Source organism: Taudactylus pleione, unplaced genomic scaffold (genome assembly GCF_031769625.1).
Source record: "Taudactylus pleione unplaced genomic scaffold, aTauple2 ptg002045l, whole genome shotgun sequence".
In the NCBI taxonomy this organism is placed as follows: domain Eukaryota; kingdom Metazoa; phylum Chordata; class Amphibia; order Anura; family Myobatrachidae; genus Taudactylus; species Taudactylus pleione.
Window position 1 is genome coordinate 103,747 of NW_028286440.1, and position 17,473 is coordinate 121,219.

The 17,473-nt window shown below is 42.3% G+C and overlaps 1 protein-coding gene across 15 annotated transcripts in view; it reads right to left on the reverse strand.

Moving 5' to 3' along the window:
• Positions 1-17,473, reverse strand: part of ABI2 (abl interactor 2) — a 250,251-nt gene that overhangs the window by 93,485 nt on the left and 139,293 nt on the right. For 8 of the 15 annotated variants that reach the window (XM_088465611.1, XM_088465612.1, XM_088465615.1 and 5 more), the window contains 2 exons: positions 6,618-6,742; positions 3,705-3,887 (listed from right to left, as the gene is read on the reverse strand). In XM_088465611.1, coding sequence (XP_088321737.1) covers positions 3,705-3,887; positions 6,618-6,742 — 308 coding nt within the window. The remainder of the gene's footprint in view (positions 1-3,704; positions 3,888-6,617; positions 6,743-17,473) is intronic. The other 7 variants (XM_088465619.1, XM_088465620.1, XM_088465613.1 and 4 more) reach the window with 1 other exon arrangement.

The window sequence follows — 17,473 nt, forward strand, 5'->3', positions numbered from 1 at the left end:
CACACACACGTCAGCATCATGTATGGTGCGAGCAGCTACAGGACAGCATATACACACACACACACGTCAGCATCATGCATGGTGCAAGCAGCTACAGGACACCATATACACACACACACACGTCAGCGTCATGTATGGTGCAAGCAGCTACAGGACACCATATACACACACACACACACACGTCAGCATCATGTATGGTGCAAGCAGCTACAGGACACCATATACACACACACACGTCAGCATCATGTATGGTGCAAGCAGCTACAGGACACCATATACACACACACACGTCAGCATCATGTATGGTGCAAGCAGCTACAGGACACCATATACACACACACATCAGCATCATGTATGGTGCGAGCAGCTACAGTACACCATATACACACACACGTCAGCATCATGTATGGTGCAAGCAGCTACAGGACACCATATACACACACACACACGTCAGCATCATGTATGGTGCAAGCAGCTACAGGACACCATATACACACACACACGTCAGCATCATGTATGGTGCAAGCAGCTACAGGACACCATATACACACACACACACACACATCGGCATCATGTATGGTGCGAGCAGCTACAGGACAGCATATACACACACACACACGTCAGCATCATGTATGGTGCGAGCAGCTACAGGACAGCATATACACACACACACACACACGTCAGCATCAAGTATGGTGCGAGCAGCTACAGGACAGAATATACACACACACACACGTCAGCATCATGTATGGTGCGAGCAGCTACAGGACAGCATATACACACACACACACGTCAGCATCATGCATGGTGCAAGCAGCTACAGGACACCCTATACACACACACACACACACGTCAGCATCATGTATGGCGCAAGCAGCTACAGGACACCATATACTCACACGTCAGCATCATGTATGGTGCAAGCAGCTACAGGACACCATATACACACACACACGTCAGCATCATGTATGGTGCAAGCAGCTACAGGACACCATATACACACACACACACGTCAGCATCATGTATGGTGCAAGCAGCTACAGGACACCATATACACACACACACACACGTCAGCGTCATGTATAGTGCAAGCAGCTACAGTACACCATATACACACACACACACACACGTCAGCATCATGTATGGTGCAAGCAGCTACAGGACACCATATACACACACACACACGTCAGCATCATGTATGGTGCAAGCAGCTACAGTACACCATATACACACACACACACACGTCAGCATCATGTATGGTGCAAGCAGCTACAGGACACCATATACACACACACACGTCAGCATCATGTATGGTGCAAGCAGCTACAGGACACCATATACACACACACACACGTCAGCATCATGTATGGTGCAAGCAGCTACAGGACACCATATACACACACACACACACACGTCAGCATCATGTATGGTGCAAGCAGCTACAGGACACCATATACACACACACACGTCAGCATCATGTATGGTGCAAGCAGGTACAGGACACCATATACACACACACACACACACACACACACACACATCAGCATCATGTATGGTGCAAGCAGCTACAGGACACCATATACACACACACACACACACACACACACACACACACGTCAGCATCATGTATGGTGCAAGCAGCTACAGGACGCCATATACACACACACACACACACGTCAGCATCATGTATGGTGCAAGCAGGTACAGGACACCATATACACACACACACACACACACACGTCAGCATCATGTATGGTGCAAGCAGCTACAGGACACCATATACACACACACACACGTCAGCATCATGTATGGTGCAAGCAGCTACAGGACACCATATACACACACACACACACACGTCAGCATCATGTATGGTGCAAGCAGGTACAGGACACCATATACACACACAGAACAAGGACTAACAACAGCCCCAGACTAAGGGATCACTGTCCTACATAAATACCAGGTACACAGTCAGGACACAGGTAACATACGTGAGAGTGAGGATGAGTCCCTGCCTACATGCTGTCACTAATATGTAAGGGGAATTGTCACCGGCGAGGCCCCCTGGGCACCAGGATAAATGATTACAGGGGTAGCGGAGTGATACATTTATACAATGATTTATATAGTAGTATACTGACTAATGAAACCATTACTACCATACACGAGAACTACGTCTGGCGGTTGATGAAATCTGAACAGCGAGGAGAGGGAGATTAATTGGAGCATATAAAACCAACCAAAGCAGGAACACTTCCATAACAACAACTTTAGGGCATAAAAGGATTCTGATTCTTGAATGAATGAGAATAGATATGTATATAATATAGATGACTAGGTCCTCTGAACTCGGCATTCCTCTGCACTGAACCACAATGAGTAAATCCGTTTTGTAGATTATTACCTTTCTAAGGTTTCATAGAACCAGATCTAAAGATTTCAGTTTTTAGTCAATAAAGAAACGTCATTAGCATTTACATTCACATCTTTCCATAAGTCGCACAAGTAACGCAATTGCCCCGGCAAGCTCTGAACCCCCCCCCCCCCCCCCGGACTAATCTATTTGGGGATTGTATGATTGAAGTGGATTTGATCATTATTGTAAACATTTTATCTGTTACATTGTGACAAAGCCTCAACATAAGACAAATATAGTAATAATAAATGAATGTGTTGTTTAATCATCCAAGTCTTATACAAGCTTATAAATATATGTATACATCTGCAGATAAACACTGGGTCCAATCCAATTAACGTGCCCGTGAGGGGGGCAAGATGCAGCTGCAACAGCGTGTAAATGCCCTCACGGCTTCAGAACTTGCCCCCCTTGCGGCCCTATCTCACCACATACACGAATCTGGCGTTACCATAAATGTGGCATATAGTAAGTAAATCGCGGGTATATGAATATAGCCCACCGTCTGCAATGTGTGGTGAGATTATCAGAAATATAAGTAATTTCAATGAAAAACAAAGTTTGCCATCAGGAAACAAAACAGTAATGCTGGCCACACACCTGCACGATTTCGGGCCGATTTTCGCCGAGTCTTACGATGAATCGTGTAGTAATCGTGTATTTTTGGAGTAGGATGCGATCCGATGCGCGCTCCCGCAGCTCCTAAAACGTATCGTATGATCAGATGTGCAGCCCATATGTTCCATCCTATCGTGTGCAGACCGTACCGTGTATTTTGTGCATGCGATGCATCGTGTGTCCATTCATATCATTTCAATGATGAACGCGCGAGGCACGCGATCGGTCGTACGACAGATCTTGTGCAGAGAAAAACAACAAATCGTGCCGCCGGGACTGCCAGGGAGCTCCGGGGAGTGGTGTGGTGAATCTGTCCTTACGTTGGTCGCGCAGGTGTATGGCCAGCATAAGACGTACAATAGCTCAGGATTTGTGTATTTGTATAGGCCAGGGAGCTAACTGCTGTGTGCTTCTCAAGTCCTGCCCTTAAATACCCCCAACAGGTCATGTTTTCAGAATTTTCGATCTGTGGAAGCAGGTGGGATAATTAACCAGCAAATTAGATGAACTCACCTGTGCATGATTCAAAAAAAAACCCCAGAAAACATGACCTGTTGGGGGCATTTGAGAACCACTGGTGTAAGTGAACACTTTTTTACTCATGCAGATGTGTCAGATATTAGACATGAGCGTGAGGTCAGCACACAGTTAGGTCCATGCACACACTCACCTGTAGAAGGAGCAGAGGACACAGCAGGGGGAGTTGGAGAGGTGAAACCATCAGCAGGGGGTTGGGCTCCTGTAGCAGCATCTGGGGTAGTTGAGGAGGGAGGGGTAGTAGCAGGAGCATGAGCGACAGGGGCAGGAGTGGAGGTAGCAGGAATGGGAGGAGTGCCAGCAGAGCCAGCGGGGGCTACATGGAGAGAGGAAGATGTGACGTTAGTACAGAAAGCTTGTTAGGTGGGATACGAGATGCTTTCATGAAGCTCACTGTTAGGAATTTAGTCAAGAGAATTAGGTGATGCCCCCAGTCACACCAGCCGCGGGCAGAACTCATGCAAGGGACTAAACCCGACACTTTATTAGGATTGTTTGTGGTAGGTAATATCCCTGTATTATTCTCTGTCTGTGACCCCTAGCAGGAGTAACGCTTACACATTACCATAACACATTAATGCTAAACGTAAACATTACCATATAGCATTAATGCTAAACGTAAACATTACCATAACACATTAATGCTAAACGTAAACATTACCATAACACATTAATGCTAAACGTAAACATTACCATAACACATTAATGCTAAACGTAAACATTACCATAACACATTAATGCTAAACGTAAACATTACCATATAACATTAATGCTAAACGTAAACATTACCATAACACATTAATGCTAAACGTAAACATTACCATAACACATTAATGCTAAACGTAAACATTACCATAACACATTAATGCTAAACGTAAACATTTCCATATAACATTAATGCTAAACGTAAACATTACCATAACACATTAATGCTAAACGTAAACATTTCCATATCACATTAATGCTAAACGTAAACATTTCCATATAACATTAATGCTAAACGTAAACATTTACATATAACATTAATGCTAAACGTAAACATTACATATAACATTATTACTAAACGTAAACATTACCATAACACATTAAAGCTAAACGTAAACATTTCCATATAACATTAATGCTAAACGTAAACATTACCATAACACATTAATGCTAAACGTAAACATTACCATAACACATTAATGCTAAACGTAAACATTACCATATAACATTAATGCTAAACGTAAACATTACATATAACATTATTACTAAACGTAAACATTACCATATAACATTAATGCAAAACGTAAACATTACCATATAACATTAATGCAAAACGTAAACATTACCATATAACATTAATGCTAAACGTAAACAATACATATAACATTATTACTAAACGTAAACATTACCATATAACATTAATGCAAAACGTAAACATTACCATATAACATTAATGCAAAACGTAAACATTACCATATAACATTAATGCTAAACGTAAACATTACCATATAGCATTAATGCTAAACGTAAACATTACATATAACATTAACGCTAAACGTAAACATTACCATATAGCATTAATGCTAAATGTAAACATTACATATAACATTAATGCTAAACGTAAACATTACCATATAGCATTAATGCTAAACGTAAACATTACATATAACATTAACGCTAAACGTAAACATTACATATAACATTAATGCTAAACGTATCCCATGTTATTAATGATAAAGGGCTTGTATGGCAGAATGTTAGCACAAGTGTTGTAGAGACTGAGACAATCTTACTACAGTAACGCAGGCAGTGACACATTATAAAGTCATGGACATTACAGTCATATTTACTGCTTTGTTTCCGTGAAGTATTGTCACAGGATAGCAATTGCACCCATGATATTTGCATATTAAAATAATATACTGTCTGCCATGGAAATTTCTACAGAGAAGTCCATCAACTGTAATAACTGCTTTATTTTCTGATTAGGACTGTGAAATTCATTATACATAGCTTTGCATTACAATACAGACTCATGGAATAAATAGAGGCCGTTTCCATTGGGCGTGAGAGCCGGTGGAGCCGCTTCCGGTGGCTGCGGGTGTTTTGCCTGCTGAAGCCAGGGGTGATGTGAGCAGAAATCAGCCACCACAATGGGCTAAGCTGGCTTGTAAGTGAATGATGCCCCTTTGTGTAGATTGTGTTTATGGGAAGGGGGGGGGGGGGGAGAGCGCATGGAGGAATTCAGCTTTCAAAGTGTTATTTCTACTTAATGGCAGTAAGTGCAGATACTCCTGCCAGCCGAGGCCATAAAGCTGGGGGACTCAGCACCGGGACAGCGATGCCCCGCAGGCACATGCCCAGCGCGGTGTCCGCCTCCATAACATAAGAGCATTTCTGAAAATTCAATCAGAAGTAACAGGACAATCACATGGTTCATTTAGGACGTATTCTCCTATCGAAGCAGGAGAGGTGATGAGTGAGCAGTGAATGAATGTAAATAAGAACACACAACTAAATAATAAGGAGACTACAAATAAGGAAATAAGGGCACACTTTTACTATAAACCCCCCCAGGATGAAAACTTTTAATTATAGATACACTGCGAAGGGATAGCGCTGAAAACAAATCACGCCACAAAAACACGCTATAGCTAGTTTTCTAAATGTTATCAAAATGTTCATAAAGGCAACAGGAGTGGAAACCGCAGAACCTGAGAGAGACAGAGGAACCAGCCAAAGTGTATTTACTAACGATTCTTTCTAAGACAATTCCACTAACACTAAGATTTCATATAGAAGAGAAGAAATAACCGCTGCCGGGTACCGGATGCCCGGCAATGGCTGCCGCACTCTGCGTGCTCCTGGCAATATGTGCGCGGTGTGCGGAACCAGGAGAAGTGGCGTCAGCAACCCACCACACAGGACCCCAGGTGAGTACCCTTACAGGACCAGGTTATTACATTGCATCTTCCATCCACATTCATTCCTCAGGTTTGGGTGAAATCATTTATCATCATCAATAATGTGATGGTTTTACTACACTTCCCGGAAGACGTACCTGGAAAGACGCTTGGAGGAGATGGAGTGGGGACCGCAATTGGGACCCCCACACTACCGCTGCCGCTGTTCTCCCGACTGCTGCTCCGACTACTGGGGTGACTGCTGCCACTACTGCCACTGCTACTACAAGGGGCAAATACAGAGTTAATACCTCTCCCTATGTCATCAGTGAAAGTCAGGGGCAGATACAGCAAGAAACACTAAGTATTTTGTCTTCTGCTATACGCCGCTCCCTCACTCACAAAGGGACGACCACCGCCATCGAACGCTCAGTCCATGTACTAGTGATCCTCATTAGATATCAGGTATACAGCCAAGCAAATACATGTCTCAGGAGAGATACAGTAACACGTGACATCATTTCTTCTTACAGAGGTTTACTTAACGTTCATGTATTTGCTCATACATGCCATTCCCTAACTTGTTACTAAATACCCTGATATTCATTCTAACTCACTGCTGTTTGCCATGACTTTATATCAGGCAGAGTTGCTTATTGACACTGCCCTTGGATACAACGCACAGCTGCTCCAGAGAAAAACTGCTGTCAGCGTAGAAAGCAGAGCCGAGCAAAGTCCCACAGCAACTAATGTAATAGCCTAAAGATATAATTACATGGCGAAATGCCTACAAGGTAGTCAGATAGATTTATGGGAAGTTTCAAGAGGACTTGTGCAATAAAACATAGAAAAGTAACTCAGAGGTGGCAAATACTCTAATTTTCATCGAAAATAATAAAATATTAAAATTGTAGCAAACTTGAGAAGCTACAGAAGATTTCCATGTATCAGTGAAGGTGCAGTGTGGGGGGAACCCAGGCTGCCCCAAAACACTGCAAGAGAGAGTAACATTATACATACGTTATAACCCTGCCATGGGAATGTGGGAGTTGGTGATCTCTATATCAATACATCGTATCACCAGGGAAGTTTGTCAGCATTATTAGTATATGGCAGAAGTATATTTAGGATAGAACTCGCCTGCTCTACAAGAAACAGCTGGATTAAGAGCTCTTTATAGCACAAGCGGTCATTGTGTGGAAGGTACAACTTGGTTGTTAAACCTATTAGGAAAATTATCTAATTGTTTTGTAAAATAGAATATACAGTGTGGTAGTTGCAGGTTTAGTCTTTGCTGAACACTTAAAGGACAAGAAAATAAAGAATAAATGTGAACACACAGACAAACGTCTGTACACAGGACTACACAAGTGACATATTTGGAGGACTGATTACTACATGATTTGAAAACAAAACACAGATAATAACTAAACTCAAAGGAAAATACCTACAAGGCATTATGTATTACACAAAACAGCAGAAAAGAAAAAGTATGATTAATGCCAGTCACAAAACACCTGTATAAGCTGCACAGGCAGCGGCCGTCCCCGTCCTCATGCTCTGTAGTAGTGAAGGAGTTTGTACATAGGATTGGAAAATGTTCTTCACATCAAGAAAGAGAATAATTAAGAAATGCGCCATTAAAAAACAAGGCACAGATGGCGGCCAAAATATCGTCTGAACCAACTATAATTCTCATCTACAATAACCAGCAGTCCTACTGCTATATAGTGTGTCTACCACATTACATTACATTATAGGCTGTAACATGACGATGGTTATATGGGCTACATTACAGACCTGGCTGTAACATGACGAGGGATATATGGGCTACATTACATTACAGGCTGTAACATGACGAGGGATATATGGGCTACATTATAGGCTGTAACATGACGAGGGTTATATGGGCTATATTACAGGCTGTAACATGACGAGAATTATATGGGCTACATTACATTACTGGCTGTAACATGACGAGGGATATATGGGCTACATTACAGAACTGGCTGTAACATGACGAGGGATATATGGGCTACATTACATTACAGGCTGTAACATGACGAGGTATATAAGGGCTACATTACAGGCTGTAACATGACGAGGGATATATGGGCTACATTACAGGCTGTAACATGACGAGGGATATATGGGCAACATTACATTACTGGCTGTAACATGAAAAGGGATATATGGGCTACATTACAGGCTGCAACATGACGAGGGATATATGGGCTACATTACATTACAGGCTGTAACATGACGAGGGATATATGGGCTACATTACATTACAGGCTGTAACATGACGAGGTATATATGGGCTACATTACAGACCAGGCTGTAACATGACTAGGGATATATGGGCTACATTACAGAACTGGCTGTAACATGACTAGGGATATATGGGCTACATTACATTACTGGCTGTAACATGACGAGAAAAATATGGGCTACATTACAGGCTGTGACATGACGAGGGATATATGGGATATATTACAGGCTGTAACATGACGAGGGATATATGGGTTACATTACAGACCTGGCTGTAACATGACGAGGGATATATGGGCTACATTACAGGCTGGAACATGACAAGGGTTATATGGGCTACATTACAGGCTGTAACATGACGAGGGATATATGGGCTACATTACAGAACTGGCTGTAACATGAGGGATATATGGGCTACATTACAAGCTGTAACATGACGAGGGATATATGGGCTACATTACAGAACCGGCTGTAACATGACGAGGGATATATGGGCTTCATTACAGAACTGGCTGTAACATGACGAGAAATATATGGGCTACATTACAGGCTGTAACATGACGAGGGATATATGGGATATATTACATTACTGGCTGTAACATGACGAGAAATATATGGGCTACATTACAGGCTGTAACATGACGAGGGATATATGGGAAATATTACAGGCTGTAACATGACGAGGGATATATGGGTTACATTACAGACCTGGCAGTAACATGACGAGGGATATATGGGCTACATTACAGGCTGTAACATGACGAGGGTTATATGGGCTACATTACAGGCTGTAACATGACGAGGGATATAAGGGCTACATTACAGACCTGGCTGTAACATGACAAGGGATATATGGGCTACATTACAGACCTGGCTGTAACATGACGAGGGATATATGGGCTACATTACAGACCTGGCTGTAACATGACGAGGGATATATGGGCTACATTACATTACAGGCTGTAACATGACGAGGGATATATGGGCTACATTATAGGCTGTAACATGACGAGGGATATATGGGCTACATTACATTACAGGCTGTAACAAGACGAGGGATATATGGGCTACATTATAGGCTGTAACATGACGAGGGATATAAGGGCTACATTATAGGCTGTAACATGACGAGGGATATATGGGCTACATTACATTACAGGCTGAAATATTACGAGGGATATTTGGGCTACATTACAGGCTGTAACATGACGAGGGATATATGGCCTACATTACAGCCTGTAACATGACGAGGGATATATGGGCTACATTACATTACTGGCTGTAACATGACGAGGGATATATGGGCTACATTACATTACAGGCTGTAACATGACGAGGTATATAAGGGCTACATTACATTACTGGCTGTAACATGATGAGTGATATATGGGCTACATTACAGGCTGTAACATGACGAGGGATATATGGGCTACATTACAGACTGTAACATGACGACGGATATATGGGCTACATTACAGGCTGTAACATGACGACGGATATATGGGCTACATTACATTACAGGCTGGAACATGACGAGGGATATATGGGCTACATTACATTACAGGCTGGAACATGACGAGGGTTATATGGGTTACATTACATTACAGGCTGTAACATGACGACGGATATATGGGCTACATTACATTACAGGCTGGAACATGATGAGGGTTATATGGGCTACATTACATTACAGGCTGGAACATGATGAGGGTTATATGGGCTACATTACATTACAGGCTGAAAAATGACGAGGGATATATGGGCTACATTACATTACAGGCTGAAACATGACGAGGGATATATGGGCTACATTACATGCTGTAACATGACGAGGGATATATGGGCTACATTACAGGCTGTAACATGACGAGGGATATATGGGCTACATTACATTACAGGCTGAAACATGATGAGGGATATATTACATTACAGGCTGTAACATGACGAGGGTTATATGGGCTACATTACATCACAAGCTGTAACATGACGAGGGATATATGGGCTACATTACAGGCTGTAAAATGACGACGGATATATGGGCTACATTACATTACAGGCTGTAACATGACAAGGGATATATGGGCTACATTACATTACATGCTGTAACATGACGAGGGATATATGGGCTACATTATATTACAGGCTGTAACATGACGAGGGATATATGGGCTACATTATAGGCTGTAACATGACGAGGGATATATGGGCTACATTACATTACAGGCTGAAATATTACGAGGGATATAAGGGCTACATTACATTACAAGCTGTAACATGACGAGGGATATATGGGCTACATTACAGCCTGTAACATGACGAGGGATATATGGGCTACATTACATTACTGGCTGTAACATGACGAGGGATATATGGGCTACATTACATTACAGGCTGTAACATGACGAGGGATATAAGGGCTACATTACATTACTGGCTGTAACATGATGAGGGATATATGGGCTACATTACAGGCTGTAACATGACGAGGGATATATGGGCTACATTATAGACCTGGCTGTAACATCGAGGGATATATGGACTACATTACAGAACTGGCTGTAACATGACTAGGGATATATGGGCTACATTACAGAACTGGCTGTAACATGACTAGGGATATATGGGCTACATTACTGGCTGTAACATGACGAGAAATATATGGGCTACATTACAGGCTGTAACATGACGAGGGATATATGGGATATATTACAGGCTGTAACATGACGAGGGATATATGGGTTACATTACAGACCTGGCTGTAACATGACGAGGGATATATGGGCTACATTACAGGCTGGAACATGACGAGGGTTATATGGGCTACATTACAGGCTGTAACATGACGAGGGATATATGGGCTACATTACAGAACTGGCTGTAACATGAGGGATATATGGGCTACATTACAAGCTGTAACATGACGAGGGATATATGGGCTACATTACAGACCTGGCTGTAACATGACGAGGGATATATGGGCTACATTACAGAACCGGCTGTAACATGACGAGGGATATATGGGCTTATGGGCTACATTATAGACCTGGCTGCAACATCGAGGGATATATGGACTACATTACAGAACTGGCTGTAACATGACTAGGGATATATGGGCTACATTACATTACTGGCTGTAACATGACGAGAAATATATGGGCTACATTACAGGCTGTAACATGACGAGCGATATATGGGATATATTACAGGCTGTAACATGACGAGGGATATATGGGTTACATTACAGACCTGGCAGTAACATGACGAGGGATATATGGGCTACATTACAGGCTGTAACATGACGAGGGTTATATGGGCTACATTACAGGCTGTAACATGACGAGGGATATATGGGCTACATTACAGGCTGTAACATGACGAGGGATATATGGGATATATTACAGGCTGTAACATGACGAGGGATATATGGGTTACATTACAGACCTGGCAGTAACATGACGAGGGATATATGGGCTACATTACAGGCTGTAACATGACGAGGGTTATATGGGCTACATTACAGGCTGTAACATGACGAGGGATATATGGGCTACATTACAGACCTGGCTGTAACATGACAAGGGATATATGGGCTACATTACAGACCTGGCTGTAACATGACGAGGGATATATGGGCTACATTATAGGCTGTAACATGACGAGGGATATATGGGCTACATTACATTACAGGCAGAAATATTACGAGGGATATATGGGCTACATTACATTACAGGCTGTAACATGACGAGGGATATATGGGCTACATTACAGCCTGTAACATGACGAGGGATATATGGGCTACATTACATTACTGGCTGTAACATGACGAGGGATATAAGGGCTACATTACATTACTGGCTGTAACATGATGAGGGATATATGGGCTACATTACAGGCTGTAACATGACGAGGGATATATGGGCTACATTACAGACTGTAACATGACGACGGATATAGGGGCTACATTACAGGCTGTAACATGACGACGGATATATGGGCTACATTACATTACAGGCTGTAACATGACGAGGGATATAAGGGCTACATTACATTACTGGCTGTAACATGATGAGGGATATATGGGCTACATTACAGGCTGTAACATGATGAGGGATATATGGGCTACATTACAGGCTGTAACATGACAAGGGATATATGGGCTACATTACAGATTGTAACATGACGACGGATATATGGGCTACATTACAGGCTGGAACATGACGAGGGATATATGGGCTACATTACATTACAGGCTGAAATATTACGAGGGATATATGGGCTACATTACATTACAGGCTGTAACAAGACGAGGGATATATGGGCTACATTATATTACAGGCTGTAACATGACGAGGGATATATGGGCTACATTATAGGCTGTAACATGACGAGGGATATATGGGCTACATTACATTACAGGCTGAAATATTACGAGGGATATATGGGCTACATTACATTACAGGCTGTAACATGACGAGGGATATATGGGATATATTACAGGCTGTAACATGACGAGGGATATCTGGGCTACATTACAGCCTGTAACATGACGAGGGATATATGGGCTACATTACATTACTGGCTGTAACATGACGAGGGATATATGGGCTACATTACATTACAGGCTGTAACATGACGAGGGATATAAGGGCTACATTACATTACAGGCTGTAACATGATGAGGGATATATGGGCTACATTACAGGCTGTAACATGACGAGGGATATATGGGCTACATTACATTACAGGCTGTAACAAGACGAGGGATATATGGGCTACATTATATTACAGGCTGTAACATGACGAGGGATATATGGGCTACATTATAGGCTGTAACATGACGAGGGATATATGTGCTACATTACATTACAGGCTGAAATATTACGAGGGATATAAGGGCTACATTACATTACAGGCTGTAACATGACGAGGGATATATGGGCTACATTACATTACTGGCTGTAACATGACGAGGGATATATGGGCTACATTACATTACAGGCTGTAACATGACGAGGGATATAAGGGCTACATTACATTACTGGCTGTAACATGATGAGGGATATATGGGCTACATTACAGGCTGTAACATGATGAGGGATATATGGGCTACATTACAGGCTGTAACATGACGAGGGATATATGGGCTACATTACAGACTGTAACATGACGACGGATATATGGGCTACATTACATTACAGGCTGGAACATGACGAGGGATATATGGGCTACATTACATTACAGGCTGAAAAATGACGAGGGATATATGGGCTACATTACATTACAGGCTGTAACATGACGACGGATATATGGGCTACATTACAGAACTGGCTGTAACATGACGAGGGATATATGTGCTACATTATAGACCTGGCTGTAACATCGAGGGATATATGGACTTCATTACAGAACTGGCTGTAACATGACGAGAAATATATGGGCTACATTACAGGCTGTAACATGACGAGGGATATATGGGATATATTACATTACTGGCTGTAACATGACGAGAAATATATGGGCTACATTACAGGCTGTAACATGACGAGGGATATATGGGAAATATTACAGGCTGTAACATGACGAGGGATATATGGGTTACATTACAGACCTGGCAGTAACATGACGAGGGATATATGGGCTACATTACAGGCTGTAACATGACGAGGGTTATATGGGCTACATTACAGGCTGTAACATGACGAGGGATATAAGGGCTACATTACAGACCTGGCTGTAACATGACAAGGGATATATGGGCTACATTACAGACCTGGCTGTAACATGACGAGGGATATATGGGCTACATTACAGACCTGGCTGTAACATGACGAGGGATATATGGGCTACATTACATTACAGGCTGTAACATGACGAGGGATATATGGGCTACATTATAGGCTGTAACATGACGAGGGATATATGGGCTACATTACATTACAGGCTGTAACAAGACGAGGGATATATGGGCTACATTATAGGCTGTAACATGACGAGGGATATAAGGGCTACATTATAGGCTGTAACATGACGAGGGATATATGGGCTACATTACATTACAGGCTGAAATATTACGAGGGATATTTGGGCTACATTACAGGCTGTAACATGACGAGGGATATATGGCCTACATTACAGCCTGTAACATGACGAGGGATATATGGGCTACATTACATTACTGGCTGTAACATGACGAGGGATATATGGGCTACATTACATTACAGGCTGTAACATGACGAGGTATATAAGGGCTACATTACATTACTGGCTGTAACATGATGAGTGATATATGGGCTACATTACAGGCTGTAACATGACGAGGGATATATGGGCTACATTACAGACTGTAACATGACGACGGATATATGGGCTACATTACAGGCTGTAACATGACGACGGATATATGGGCTACATTACATTACAGGCTGGAACATGACGAGGGATATATGGGCTACATTACATTACAGGCTGGAACATGACGAGGGTTATATGGGTTACATTACATTACAGGCTGTAACATGACGACGGATATATGGGCTACATTACATTACAGGCTGGAACATGATGAGGGTTATATGGGCTACATTACATTACAGGCTGGAACATGATGAGGGTTATATGGGCTACATTACATTACAGGCTGAAAAATGACGAGGGATATATGGGCTACATTACATTACAGGCTGAAACATGACGAGGGATATATGGGCTACATTACATGCTGTAACATGACGAGGGATATATGGGCTACATTACAGGCTGTAACATGACGAGGGATATATGGGCTACATTACATTACAGGCTGAAACATGATGAGGGATATATTACATTACAGGCTGTAACATGACGAGGGTTATATGGGCTACATTACATCACAAGCTGTAACATGACGAGGGATATATGGGCTACATTACAGGCTGTAAAATGACGACGGATATATGGGCTACATTACATTACAGGCTGTAACATGACAAGGGATATATGGGCTACATTACATTACATGCTGTAACATGACGAGGGATATATGGGCTACATTATATTACAGGCTGTAACATGACGAGGGATATATGGGCTACATTATAGGCTGTAACATGACGAGGGATATATGGGCTACATTACATTACAGGCTGAAATATTACGAGGGATATAAGGGCTACATTACATTACAAGCTGTAACATGACGAGGGATATATGGGCTACATTACAGCCTGTAACATGACGAGGGATATATGGGCTACATTACATTACTGGCTGTAACATGACGAGGGATATATGGGCTACATTACATTACAGGCTGTAACATGACGAGGGATATAAGGGCTACATTACATTACTGGCTGTAACATGATGAGGGATATATGGGCTACATTACAGGCTGTAACATGACGAGGGATATATGGGCTACATTATAGACCTGGCTGTAACATCGAGGGATATATGGACTACATTACAGAACTGGCTGTAACATGACTAGGGATATATGGGCTACATTACAGAACTGGCTGTAACATGACTAGGGATATATGGGCTACATTACTGGCTGTAACATGACGAGAAATATATGGGCTACATTACAGGCTGTAACATGACGAGGGATATATGGGATATATTACAGGCTGTAACATGACGAGGGATATATGGGTTACATTACAGACCTGGCTGTAACATGACGAGGGATATATGGGCTACATTACAGGCTGGAACATGACGAGGGTTATATGGGCTACATTACAGGCTGTAACATGACGAGGGATATATGGGCTACATTACAGAACTGGCTGTAACATGAGGGATATATGGGCTACATTACAAGCTGTAACATGACGAGGGATATATGGGCTACATTACAGACCTGGCTGTAACATGACGAGGGATATATGGGCTACATTACAGAACCGGCTGTAACATGACGAGGGATATATGGGCTTATGGGCTACATTATAGACCTGGCTGCAACATCGAGGGATATATGGACTACATTACAGAACTGGCTGTAACATGACTAGGGATATATGGGCTACATTACATTACTGGCTGTAACATGACGAGAAATATATGGGCTACATTACAGGCTGTAACATGACGAGCGATATATGGGATATATTACAGGCTGTAACATGACGAGGGATATATGGGTTACATTACAGACCTGGCAGTAACATGACGAGGGATATATGGGCTACATTACAGGCTGTAACATGACGAGGGTTATATGGGCTACATTACAGGCTGTAACATGACGAGGGATATATGGGCTACATTACAGGCTGTAACATGACGAGGGATATATGGGATATATTACAGGCTGTAACATGACGAGGGATATATGGGTTACATTACAGACCTGGCAGTAACATGACGAGGGATATATGGGCTACATTACAGGCTGTAACATGACGAGGGTTATATGGGCTACATTACAGGCTGTAACATGACGAGGGATATATGGGCTACATTACAGACCTGGCTGTAACATGACAAGGGATATATGGGCTACATTACAGACCTGGCTGTAACATGACGAGGGATATATGGGCTACATTATAGGCTGTAACATGACGAGGGATATATGGGCTACATTACATTACAGGCAGAAATATTACGAGGGATATATGGGCTACATTACATTACAGGCTGTAACATGACGAGGGATATATGGGCTACATTACAGCCTGTAACATGACGAGGGATATATGGGCTACATTACATTACTGGCTGTAACATGACGAGGGATATAAGGGCTACA